This window comes from Carettochelys insculpta, chromosome 5 (assembly GCF_033958435.1).
Source record: "Carettochelys insculpta isolate YL-2023 chromosome 5, ASM3395843v1, whole genome shotgun sequence".
NCBI lineage: Eukaryota > Metazoa > Chordata > Testudines > Carettochelyidae > Carettochelys > Carettochelys insculpta.
Genome location: NC_134141.1, coordinates 102,210,321 through 102,224,007, shown reverse-complemented (window position 1 = coordinate 102,224,007; position 13,687 = coordinate 102,210,321). Strand labels below are relative to the sequence as shown.

The following is a 13,687-nucleotide window of genomic DNA, read 5'->3' as shown; positions in this document are numbered from 1 at the left end:
TCCATGTGAAGATTTTTTTCATCCAGGTGCTGAATAATTGTTTTGTGTGCACTGAGGCATCTGCCAATGTGCACCACAAGTAGAAGTAAAAACCTAGCTGTGGGTGCTCTGTTAACCAGCTGCGTGGCTTCTGATTCTCCCCCGAGTGATTGCACCATTTTTTCCATACATTTTCCAGCCCTGCTGCACCCACAGAGTCAGCACGTACGATTTTCCATTGTAGGCCACGGCAGCTGCCAGCACTTCAGCGTGGAGTTTGTCTGACATTGCCTATCTCAGCTAGTTACGTGGGTGACACCCTGCTCCCAGTGTATCCATCTTTCTACCTCACCACTGTCAGCCCACCATGATGACCGCATCACAGAGTCTCCTCTGGGTGCCCCCTATCTAGCAGCTCTTCTTCACAGCAGGGCACACTATGGTCTGAGGTTGCAGGAGGTGGCTGGTCAGATGGGCAGCAGGTCTTCTCCAGTAGTGGAGCTGGGTGGCCCATTGGGAAAAGGGACTGCTGTGGCTACTGAGGCAGGCAGGCTTCTCCTGATGGCTGGTAGTCTCCCCGTAGCTGGCGAGGAATTGGGGTCCTCTGGTTGTTGGGGCAGGAGCTGAAGTAAGGGAAAGGGGCTCCAGGTTTCCTCTGAGTAGTGGCTTTTCAGGCTCTTGCTGAGGCAGGGCATTCAGCTATGCCAGGATGGAGGCAAGATACAGCAGCTGTAGGACTCCAACTCAGCACAGCAGCACTTCAGCTTCTGCTAATCTCCCATGCAGACCAGGGCAGCCATTTGGTCCCAGGTACTGCACCAGGATGTCCCCATGTACTCTTAGGAAGGCTGGCAGGTGACAGAGAAGGGCAGCTGCATTGGAACAACAGGAACAACAGGCGTGGCCCCTGCAATAACAGGCAGGGCTGCCATGTGGCAGCTGCCCGAGACAGGAGGAGGCCACTCAAATCAAATTAGGGAAGCGACACTGGTTTTAGGACTTTGGGACAAGTTTGGTAAATAGTTGTTTGCACTCGCTGTTGCGGGGGAGTTGCTGCCCTTTCTGGGTAGGGTTGCACCACTTTTGGGGGGAAGAATTCCAGAAACGTGCCTCTTCCCCTAAGGTCTGCTTAACAGTCTCATGAATACACAAACTATCACCTATGACCCACCGAGGAAAACTCTCTCATCCAGGCCATTTCAGGACTAATTCCATCTGTCTGTTCCCAGTTCTATACACTGTTTCCTAGCTCTCCACTGCCTCCTCTGACTAGGGTCTAGTTAATTTTAGCCTGCCAGGACAGGTACTCATAAATTCCTTCTCTAGCTTACAGGAAATCCCTTCCCAGACACTTGCCTGAAGAATTCCCTGCAGGTTGCCTGGTGGTAAGGCTCCCAAACACATCCAGGTCTCTCCTTACATGGGCTTATTAAATCATACTTCTCTCCTTAGAAAGGCTTTGCTATTGCCTACAGCTATGACTATCCCAAACCAGTTCCTGTCCTCCACTGTCATGCCATCATGAACAGGACCTATCTAAGGATTTGGGGCGGGATAGCAAAATCTCTTCCTGAAGTACCCCCCAAGTATAACTCCTTCCTGTTGCTGAAATGCAGCCCAGCTGGTTTGCTTCTCAACTCTAGCAACTGGCTTTCATCAGGTCTCATTGCTTCATGTTTTGACTGTTTGAAAGGACAAAGCTAGGAACTCTTCCAAAAAAGGAAAGCTGTAATTCTCCTTTATGGTTTTCAGAAGCCAGCTATATTAACAAAAGGTTCCCAGGAACCTCCGCAGCTCATTAGTCAACTACAGCTTTAAATCACAATCCAGCTATATGCATTTAGAAGGGTGGGCCAAGCCTAGAATTACAGGTACATGGGTCAGAAGAGCATGAAGGAGCTATCCAGTAATATAACAATTTTAACAAAAGAAGGTTATACAACCAGAAGTAGAAAAAGCCCATGTACTAGATCAAACACATCAAAAATGGAAGAATGGCTATCTCTGTTATTTTTCATGACACATAACACATAACTGGGTTTTCTGAATAGTCACTAGATAACTAAGGCTGTGTCTACACTACAAAAATAACTTAGAAGTTGCTTACTTCAAAGTAAGCAACTTTGAAATTGAGTGTCTATACACACCCTACTTTGAAGTAGGGCACTACTCCATTCCCAGGAATGGAGTAAGGACTTTGAAGGAAGGGAAAGTGCGTGCAAAGTCTCTTCTGGCTACTTTGATGTAGTTCCTAATTTCGAAGTTAGTTCCTAGTACAGACACACCCTAAGTTTCTTAGCTATAGAGCATAAAATAAAGAAAGACAGGAGCGGCTGACTGGCTGATCCTGGGACTGGAGACTATAGCATGATTTTTTTTTTTTGCGTGATTTTCTCATTCACAATCAGTCAGGGCAAGGTTTATTGCTAAAATTAAAATTCTACTACAATTCTCTGTCTACCGCTCTCTCTCTCCTTGTTAGATTCCATCCTCATCTTTGACAGTTTGTCCATTATTATCTATTTTGCTAAAGTAAGTCTAAAATGGTATGAAAAATTTACTTTTAAAGCTGCAACTCTGCTTAGTGACACTGTGATACAAGATAGAAGATCCAGAGCACAAATCAGGTTAAACCTTTCTTGCAGAAAGTAGCTTTGTAAGGATTAGCAAAGTCCAACTGTTCCTAGCTAGAGAAATCTCAGGAGGGATGTTAACTCAGCAAAAACATTTTTCAGTCTTAAGCTTGGAATATAATATAGCAGGCAGAAGGGGAGTACAGAAATATATTATAAAACAAGCTGAAGTGCAGACCACAGTCCAAACACAGTCCCTAGACAGGTATGCTGGAATAGTGTGTTATAGTGGGGGTGCTGAGAACCACTGAACCAAATTATAATGATTGTGTATGATGGAAACCACTTCAAGGCAGAGGCACTCGCCCAGCACTCTTGTTGACAGAGTTCTACAAAATCCTTTCTTGCCTTCATTTTTAGTTTTCAAATGTAGAGGATCACATGTTGGTCTGTGTCATTTTCTCTGGCTGCAGCCTCAAAATCAGAACTCTCAACTTCCACCATTCTCATCAGAGGAGCTTTTACCCTGAAGCCTAATGTTGCTGAAGCCCAGTAATATAGATGCCCCAGCATTGCTAACTATTATTCAGTGCTGATCAGTACAGCAGAAACAGACAGTTCCTGTGGCATGTGGAGTAGAATTTAAGATTGTAGACAGCACTTGCATATTATTACTATTATTATTTCTTATTTGTATGATCAGCAGGAGCCTATTATGCTACATGTTGTATAAGCACAGAACAACAAGACAGTCCCTGCCCAAAAGAGCAGGCACTCAGCGCCAACATGGAAGACAAGAGACAGAAGATTAATACAAACAGACTGGGGAAGAAAGGAAGCAACATTATCAGCATAATAGGCTATGGTTCATTATTCCCCCAGGCACATAACATACTCATGTCCCCCCATCTGACTCTAGGTCCAGAGGCAGAGCAGCATTCAGTAGATACACTTGCTATAGAGTTTATTACATTTTTAAATTCTCTTGTTTCCACATACAAGTAGATAATTTTAATGAGCACGCAGGCTGTAATTTTATGGCATAATACACTAACTTGGTGTCTTTAATGTAGCAAGGGGGCTAATTCCACAGTTACCATTAAATAGCCTTTATTCTTCTGAGCAGTAATGGTTTTGTCTGTGTTCTTTCACTTTAGTACCCAGCATGAACCCACACCTGACAGAACCTAAATGTCAGCCATGGGAGAAAGTGCAGCAATCAAAATGTGTGTGTAAAATGCCTTATGAGTGTGGGTAAGTTCAGCATGATGTTGACAATAACTTTCTCACTCTATTCAAGACAAATTAAATTTCTCAGGATTTCAGTCCGTGACCGAGTAGACAGCTTTACTTATAGCAGGGAAAGTCCTTGTGCTTTGTTTTTATTACTGCTCAATCTATCCCCTGTTCTTACTTACTCGTCAGTGTGCAGTAGCAGCGATGGAATGCACGTAAATGGCTGGCAGTAAAGGGATAATTTCAGCTTCGCTTGACCTGTGAAATGGGGGAAAGAAAAGATAAAATATTATTCTGAATATTTAGACGATCAAGGAAGCGTAAGAGCCAAGTTCCCCTGACACATAAATTATCCAAGCAATAAGCATGTGCAATAAGACAGGTGATTTTCCTGAGTGCCTGGAGAGTTAGGGGAGGCACAATACTCTGATCTTCTATTTACACAGCAATCTGAAAAAAGCCAGCCTGTGATACTGGCAGAGTACTCAAGGTCACCTTTTTGCACTTCATAATGTGCAGTCTGGCTTGAGTATATTATTGTTCATTTACATGGTGCTTTGAGTCTCCTGGACACTTTACAAATTGGACAAATGATGGGTTGAACTGGGTTTTCTTGTGCTTGAAACCAAAAGGCTCAAGCATTGATTTAAAAAAAAAATTTGATGAAAAAGAGGAATGCCTGGGACCACAAGGCAGTAAGGAGTGAATGTTTAGAAGAGCTCTGCGCCTGCTGTTGGGCAAGATTTTCATAACAGCTGAGCACTTCAGGTGTGAGCAGTGTTCCATGTAAGCTGAGTGCTTGGACAGCCACCCTGGAGAGATTCAGTTGCTGCCCAGCAGATTAGCAGAGTGCCCACAGCACCGGTGGCAGCATGTTTCTATTGGTGGTGCACATTGACACATGCCTTGGTGCACAGAACAAAATTAATTCTGCATGCAGATGGAAAGAATTAGAGGGACCATTGGAGGTGAGTGTTTGAAATCTGGCCATGTCTGTGAAATAGGGATTTTAGGAAAAACATCGTAACTGTCCCGGTGGTTCACTAAGGGAATAAATTGCAGGAGATATTTAAGAGCAGGTTAGATAGACATTGCTCAGGGATGGGCTAAATGGTACTTGGCTCTGCTGTGAGAACAGAGGAATTGCCTTGATGACCACCTGAGGTCCCTTCTAGTTCAAGTGTTCTATGATTTTGTGGCCATTACAGTGGGAGCCACTGATGGCTGAGCACTTTTTAAGAATCAAGCCCTTGTTTAGATACCTAAATGGGAGCAGAACACTGGTGTAAATCTGGCCCCTTATTGGTGAGTGATTACTAATTAGATGAATAGTCCTAATGACTTGGTGGAGTAAGTCAGAGAAGAAAGTTTTATTCTTTGTGAGCCAGGGTGGCAGGTGGGATTTTTCAATCTCTTAAAGCCATTGGGACTCATCCACAGAAGTTGCACTCCTAAGCATAGAGGTATCTTGGAAAGCGCCACCTAGCCAACACAAGCTTTAATTAGCACAGTTTGAAAGCCTGAAAATTAATGGGCCTTACTGAGTTTTTGTAGGTCTGATTCATCACTGTGCAATGAGAAAGGGTGGTTGTATTATTAGGGCAATAGCCTGGTGCATGGTTTCAAATTCAAATTTCTACTGTTACCCTCCGGCAATCACTTTGGGTGGATTTTAAAATGTATTTAGGCACCTAAAGATATGGCTAGGCACCTTGCTTTTGAGAATCCCATTAGGCACCTAACTAGATCTTGGGATGCTTAAAATACCTTTAAAAAAATCTGATTCTGAGTCTTTGTGCCTCATTTCCCATCTTGAAAGGGGAGATGATAGTGCTGGCTAATCTCACAGAGGTGCTTTGCGGATAAATACATTATGGAGTAAGAGGTGCTCAGGTACCGTGGTCCAGGGGTGGCCGGGGGGAGAGGGGGGCATGTTCTCTCAGTACCAGAGACAGACAAGGTGCAATGTTATATTAAATTGCATCCAGTGTAATCAATGCAGATGCAGAAGCCAGTCATGTTGCAGCCAGTTATGCAAAGGTCTGGACTTGTTCCATGCGTGTCACTGCGGTGGAGGGGTGGGCTCTCCAAGTACTGTAAGTTTTGATGGGGCCAGCCCTAGGCCCATATAACTTGGCTGCCTATGTTCCCCTTACTGTTTTCTTCTCAGCTAAATTAAAGAGCCTTTTATATCCATTTGTGTAAGTATTGAAAAATCAAGTGCTCAAATTTGTTATTCTCTAACGAATAAGGCAATGAAGTAACTCTACTGTGCATTTTTTTTAAATTAGCAAATGGTAGAAGCCACAGAGATTAGATCTCAAGCAGATGAGGCAGCAGCCAAGCAGGGATTTTTATGGGTTGCAGTAATACCTAAATCAGGGATGTAGGTGCCTAAATACTTCTGCGCAGATGGGCCTAAAGGTTAAAGCTGGCTCCCATTGACATAAATGTCAAAAGTCACACAGACGTCAAAGGGCAGATAAAGGTCTTAGTTAGGCACAGCATACCTGCGCTGAAGACACAGGAGAACACCTAATTCTGATCTCACCTACCGTGATGTCAGCCACAAGTAAGTTCACTGACATCCCTGGGGATGCACCAAAGAACATGAGAGCAGAATATGACAAAGTTATTCGTATTTTAATTTTAAGGCACACCAAGATAAGGCCTATGTAAATGGTGTGATTTCTGCTTTTCTTTCAGACCATCCTTGGACGTGTGTGCCACAGATGAGAGAAGAAAGAGAAACACAGCCTTAACTGTGTGTAAGATGTATGCTCTTGACTGTATGGGGAGAGAACACTCTTTGACCAGTGAGGAAAACTGCAAAATGCCTGATGCAGCTGTAAAACCTTGTGGCTCCTGTCATTTGTGGGAAACGTGTGATGGTAAGCAAGTCCTTGCAATTGATGTGGGTGAATTAGGAGAAGCTGTTGGTGAATAAAAGAAAGCCTTTAGCCAGGCACACTGGCTATGACTCTGCTCCTGGTTTGATGGGCCATCATTTACCCATTTGTAAACTAGGTATAATAATTCCTACCTAGCTTCCAGAGGCATTGGGAACATAGGAATTATCCTCTTGAAGAAGAGCTGTCTAGTTCAGGGCCCTGTCTCTGAGAGCAACCAGAAGTTTTTGTGCCAGGGAAAAAAAGAGCCTGCAGGAAATAATTGTGGACTGGCCTCTCCATAGGCAAAGTTTCTTGCCAAATCCCATTAAGTAGCAATTGGAGCATATCTGCCATCCCTTCTAGAACCTCTGAGGTAAAACCCTCAACCCTCTGAAGTCAACAGCAAAAGTCCCAGACTTCACTGGGGCCACCATTCCCCCCCCCCCGTGTATGTTTTTAAATCCTTGCTCATCTTAATAAATACTGGATGTTGTCATTATCCAAGGCCACGTCCAAACCGTCACTGAATCCAGCTGAGCACTTCCCTCATTGTTCTTGTGGCAATGAATTTATTGGCTAATTACACAATGTGTGGAAAAAGTGCTTCCTTGCTGACTTTAAGTTTAATTGAAAGTCCCCTTCTTCCTTCATTAGGAGAAGAGGTGAATAGAAGTGCTCTGTCTATGCTCTATACTGGGACACATACTCTTACATTATATTGTCTCTTTTCTAAAGAAAACAGTTCCAATCTTTTCAATCTCTCCTCAAATGGAAGGTCTTCCAGCCCCCTTATTATTCTTATCACTGGTCTTTGACAGTCCTCTGTAAGTTCTGTTGCATCTGTTACATCTGGAGTCACTAGAATTAGCGTTTATAAAGTGCTTTGAGATCTCCACATACATACTGGTTCTTTCGATCTTGTCTAGTGCAGCAGTTCCCAACCTTTTCACTAGTGCAGACTCCCAATTACCCTCCCAAACCATTTGCAGACTCCCAGAAAAGCCAATTCTAGTCAATATGTACACTTCACTAATTGACAAAAGAAGTGGGAGGGATAGCTCAGTGGTTTGAGCATTGGCCTGCTAAAGGCAGGATTATGAGCTCAATCCTTTAGGGGACCATTTAGGGGTCTGGAGCAAAGTGCAGGCAGGGGACTGGACTTGATGACCTCTCAAGGTCCCTTCCAGTTTTATTTAAAAAAAACACACACAATACAGATTTTCAGACAGCAATTAATAACTTTATTGGAAGATATTTAATTTAAAAAAATAGATTGCAACTTTGCAATTTATTGAAAACTTATTTTTATGATCATTGTTCTTTATCTTTTAGTCTTTTCATGATTCCCTGCAGAGGTCCCAGAGGTCCATGGACCCCAGGTTGGGAACCACTGGTCTCGTGGGTTCAAGCAATGATCCTTAGCAAACCTTGGTTTGAAAACAACAAACAACAATGGAAAATGGGCAAAGAGTTAAAATAGAAATGGAAGAAATCAGGCAAAGATGAAACCAGTTGACAATGAAAAAAGTTCTGCCTTAAATAAGGCCAGCAGACCATAGGTGAAGATTAAATCTAAACATACAAACACAAATGGAAAAGAAATGTCATACCCCTTATTGTTCATATGTTGCTATTTAGAACACTGATGCACATGCATACATTTATTTATGTATGTAAGGAGAACCAGTGAGAATACTTATGTTACTAAAATTAAATACAGGCTTATAGGGCCTGTCATCTTACATGCTTTTTAAACCTCTCTTCCACTAGACAAATAATACATCCCACTAGTATCTTTTCAAGCTGTAATTTCAAATGGGTCATCTGCAGGAAGCACTTTAAAAACTGTTCAGACTAGCAACAATCCAGTACACACTTATGACTCCTGTTGCATTAGTACCTGAGTTTGAATGTGCTTGTAGTTTCTCCACTGAACCTGAATACTGATTAACATTTGACCAGGAGCTCAATTATTGGGACAATTTCTCAGAGCTGGTTAGGTGTCTGTATTTGTGGCAAGGGATTAGATACTAATACTGGTATGTGTGTGGTTTTTTTAAGCGCAAACCAACACATGTGTGTGCCGAGAAGCTGGGCAATGCGACGAGGGAGGAATAAGCATTTGCGTTGAAGTGACTGGGAAAGCCGCCCGTAGGACTATGACTGAATGTGAAGCTGGTCTTCTCAAGTGCCAGGGGCAGAACATCATTCTTGTCAGCATAAGACCCTGTGATGCACAGAGCAAATAAGGTGTTTCATGGTTCATTTTGCCCATCATCATGGGACACGACAAAATGTGAATAGTTAGGCAGATCCTATAGTTTGTCATGCTTAAAAGTGCCTATGAGTTTTTTCCTATGTGCATAAAACCTTATTCCACCTACCATCAGGCCTAATGTGAAACCCACTGAAATCCATGAGAGTTTTTCCATGAACTTCATCAGGCTTTGAATCAATGCCCTTAGCCCTTACTCAGCTTCAGCAGTCCCTCTGAAGCTAACATAAGGGCTAACGTAAGATCAGACCTCTGGCTTGGGATTGGTAAGTCTGCATCCTCTTTCCCTCGGGGTTAAAAATGTTCCCAAACTGTCCTTGATCCTGCATTGCATTTTCTGGAGGCGCATGAAACAATTTGTAGACACATAGTCTACACGTGCAAATACCAAGGTGCTATTTATAAAGAGTGATTGATTTAAATGTCTAAAGCATGTAAATTCATTTGAAAAAAAAAATCACACAAGTGCCCACATACACTGATTAGACTGGATATGTTCTCTGTGTAGAAACCAGAGGAAAGAACGGTCCATTAATGCAAAAAAGAGATCTGATTTTCCTTTTTAATGAAATAACTTGATTCACATTTTGCCTTATTCAATTAAGCACACTGAATGCATTGCACTGTACTATCACTGAGCCTGAAGCATTTATAAGTCAAAGCAATGTGCACTAATAATAAAGACAGCTTAAAATAATGAAAAAAAATAATATGCTGGGACTTCTTGTACACAGCTGTTTCATATGAATATTACCATAATTCACATTATTCTAACTTTCACTGAGAGCTAAACTTGCAAATAGAGGCAGCTAAGTAGAACTTGCCAAACGCATTTGTTTGTTTGCAAAATATGAAAAATGTCTAGCAAAGTCTGTTTTCAAAGGAAAATTTTTCAAGATGGGTTGCAGGTTGCTTTGGGGAGGTGGATTCTATTTGGAGAAGGTCCAGAGAAGAGCAACAAGAATGATTAAAGGTCTAGAGAACATGAGCTATAAAGGAAGACTGAAAGAACTGGGCTAGTTTACTTTAGAAAAGAGAAGTTTGAGAATGGACATGATAGCAGTTTTCAAGTACTTAAAAGAGTGCTACAAGGAGAAGGAAGAAAAATTGTTCTCCTTGGCCTCTGAGTTTAGGACAGGAAGCAATGGGATTAAGCAGCTGCAAGGGAGGTTTAGGTTGGACATTAGGAAAACTTCCTAACTGTCAGGGTGGTTAAACACTGGAATAAATTGACTAGGGAGATTGTGGAATCTCCATCAATGGAGATGGTTAAGAGTGGGTTAGATAGCTATCTATCAGGGATGGTAGAAACTCTAAATGGTGCTTAGCCCTGCCATGAGGGCAGGGGGCTAGATTTGATGACCTCTTCAGGTCCCTTCCATTTGAAGTGTTCTATGAATAGAAATGGAGAAAAAACTTCCCTCAGTTTTCTTGGAGATAGTTTAAGAAAGGAGGTTGTCCAATAAAGGCAGTGAAGCTAGACTCTACAAATGGATAACATGCACCTACCTGATTTATTCATGTAATAGCACAAATTTTCAGGTATACACACACACACACACACACACAAACACACACACACAGCAAAATGCAATTTAAATGCCCATGTTTGAAAATTCAACTCATGCCCCCTTCATTCCTTCCTCATATTTACTCAGATTGAAACAAGGACATAGGCTAGAGGATGATAAAATGAATGGGATGAAACTGTCAAACCTGTACATTCTTAAAGCAATGGATTTATATTGGTCATTAAATGTGTATCTAACACAACAGTTCCTGTGGTTTCTCTATCTAATGACTATTGACTTCTTTGTATGTGTGGTTGACCTCTGTAAACCCTGTCTCATCTTGAAAGGCTCCATCTGTAGTAGTACTGGAAATGAGACTTCTGCAGCCAGCAGAAGACACTTATTTATGTAGTGGGCTTCTCAGTGCTTTGACAGCTCACATATTTTCCCAGCAGTGTCCTAGTTCCGGAAGCAAGCAAAATTCTGGACATGCTTATTTCTCCTGGAACAATTCTGCTACATTTATCATTTGCCCCCTGAATATCTGACTTGCCACTACAGCTGCTCTTATACAAGAACTTATTTTGTTGGCTAGCAAAGTTTTGTCAGATTTCCACATCCCAATCATAGAAGGCCAGATTTGGCATCCCTCACTCAGAGGTGCTACAATCTCATCAGCCAGTTCCCTCAGCACCCTTGAATGCATAAAGTCTGGCTGTCCCACTGGACTTGTGCATGCTCAGTTTTTCTAAATAGTTTGGCAAGAAATGTGCCAGCAGGAACTCAATACTGATGAAGGATTTGGGGAATGTGTCCTTCAGAGATCATTTGCATGAAAATGCAAAGGTGTTTGTAATGCCTTGTAAACAAAGCCTGATGGAAGCAGGTGAAGCAATGACGTTTTTGTCTATTGTAAACAGCGTTGTTGTAAAGTCACAATTTATGCTATCACCCCCTGTAAGAATTGTGGAGTCTCACCACTACTTGAAGTTGTTGTGGGGGTACAGGGCAGTCATCACTGCTAAGTAAGACGTGGATTACACAGGGTTCCCTCCATCTAAGCACTGTGAGGTGACAAAGTGGGAGAGGGACAGTGGTTGAACCAGCTGGTTGGAAGCCTTTTGGCTATACAGCTGTAAGACTGGTTTGATTAGTTCTCCCCCATACTGTTCAAAGGTAGACCTAAAGATGGGGCTATAGTTCTTCTGGGAGAATCCACCTTGGTGGATACTGAGCTGCTGTGGCTAGGCCCAGAGCTGAATGCCACTATGGCTACATCTACACTTACAAAAAACTTCAAAATGGCCATGCTAATGGCCAAATCAAAGAATACTAATGAGGCGCTGAAAAGAATATTCAGCGCCTCATTAGCATGCCACAGTTCACTCGCCCACAGTTTATCTACACGGGGGTCCTTTTCAAAAGGACCCTGCCAACATCGAAATCCCCTTATTCCTATCATATGATCTTGATGCTGGCAGTGGCCTTTCGAAAAGGACCCCCATGTAGATGAGCCATGGGGGAGTGAACCGAGGCACTTTCGAAGTGCCGCAGCCGGCGGCATGCTAATGAGACGCTGAATATACATTTCAGCACTTCATTAGCATTCTTTGATTTGGCCATTAACATGGCCATTTTGAAGTTTTTTGTAATGTAGACATGACCAATAAGCTGAAATCAGTGGTAGCTGAAGCTATGGAGAGCTGGAATCACAGGGTTTTGCCTATAGCAAAATCCACACGATGGAAGTGAGTGGCCGGCAGGAGTGACCAGCAGGAGTGACTGGCAGCCGGCCGGTAGGAGAAAGAGCAGGCGGCTGGCAGGAGCAACTGGTGGACGGGCGGTAGGAGACGCATTGGCTAACTGGCGGCCGACCGGTAGCAGAAGTAGTGGGTGGCTGGCAGGTGTGACCAGCGGGAGGACAGTAGAAGCAGTGGGCAGCTGGTGGGGTGACTGGTGGGCAGCGAGTAGGAGAAGCAGCAGCTGGCCAGCAGGAGCGACCGGCGGGCAGCTGGCAGGAGCAAGCAGAATGCCAGGCTAGCACAAAGGTGGCATTGCCTCAGGTTCCTTGAGGGAATACATCAGCGTGAGGTGTCAGGGCCTGCACGGACTGGGCAGAGTTGTGAGTGGGGCATTTGAAGTGGGGATACGGAGAAAGTTTGGGTGTGTAGATTGGCTGTTACAGTACTGGACTGGTGAGCCTAAGAGGTGAGGGACACTGCTCAATCTATTTGAGCTGGGACAGTTACCTGACGGTTGATTATGAACTCTGGGGCTGCGTCTACACGTGCACGCTACTTCGAAGTAGCGGCACCAACTTCGAAATAGCGCCCGTCACGTCTACACGCGTCGGGCGCTATTTCGAAGTTAACTTCGACGTTAGGCGGCGAGACGTCGAAGTCGCTAACCTCATGAGGAGATAGGAATAGCGCCCTACTTCGACGTTGAACGTCGAAGTAGGGACAGTGTAGACGATCCGCGTCCCGCAACGTCGAAATTGCCGGGTCCTCCATGGCGGCCATCAGCTGGGGGGTTGAGAGACACTCTCTCCAGCCCCTCAGCTCACTGGTGGCCGCGTGGAGCGGCCCCTTAAAGGTCCCCTCCCCCGCCCTGACTGCAGGAGGCTGAGGCAACGTGCAGGCTCCTGCCTGCACCCGTGGCGAGCCTGCACAGCCCTCAGCCCCTGACACCGGCCATGGCTGCCCAGCAGCCCCCCCCAGCGCCCCCAGGGGACCCTCCCCAAGGGCAGCCAGAGCAGCCAGGGCAGCCAGAGGGCCACGCAGTCTGGGAAGCGGCAGCGGGGCCCCTCTTGGACGGAGGCCGAGATGCGGGACCTGCTGGGGCTCTGGAGCGAGGAGGAGGTGCTCCAGGTAATGGGGAGCAAGAGGCGGAACGCAGATGCGTTCGCTCGGCTGGCCGACGGCCTGGCTGCCCGGGGTCACCCTGCCCGCACTCCTGACCACGTCCGCAGTAAGGTCAAGGAGCTGCGGCAGGGTTATGCCCGGGCCCGGGATGCGGCCAGCCGATCTGGGGCTGCCCCCGTCACTTGCCCCTTTTACAGGGAGCTCAGGGACATCCTGGGCTCCCCGCACACCTCCTCCCCTCCGGCCACCCTTGACACCTCGGCTGACGAGCCCGAGCAGGCCCTGCAGCTGGACTCCGCCCCGGAGGCAAGCCCCGCACCCCGGGGGCCCCCCCCGGAGGCCATCCCCGGGACATCGC

At 44.9% G+C, this 13,687-nt stretch overlaps 1 protein-coding gene across 1 annotated transcript in view; it reads left to right on the top strand.

The window, feature by feature from the left end:
* C7 (complement C7) overlaps positions 1 to 10,727 on the top strand; it is a 32,084-nt gene extending 21,357 nt beyond the window's left edge. Inside the window, exons 16-18 of the mRNA XM_074995619.1 lie at positions 3,710 to 3,806; positions 6,495 to 6,679; positions 8,741 to 10,727. Coding sequence (XP_074851720.1) covers positions 3,710 to 3,806; positions 6,495 to 6,679; positions 8,741 to 8,928 — 470 coding nt within the window. The 3' untranslated portion in view covers positions 8,929 to 10,727. The remainder of the gene's footprint in view (positions 1 to 3,709; positions 3,807 to 6,494; positions 6,680 to 8,740) is intronic.
* Positions 10,728 to 13,687: the final 2,960 nt, after the last annotated feature.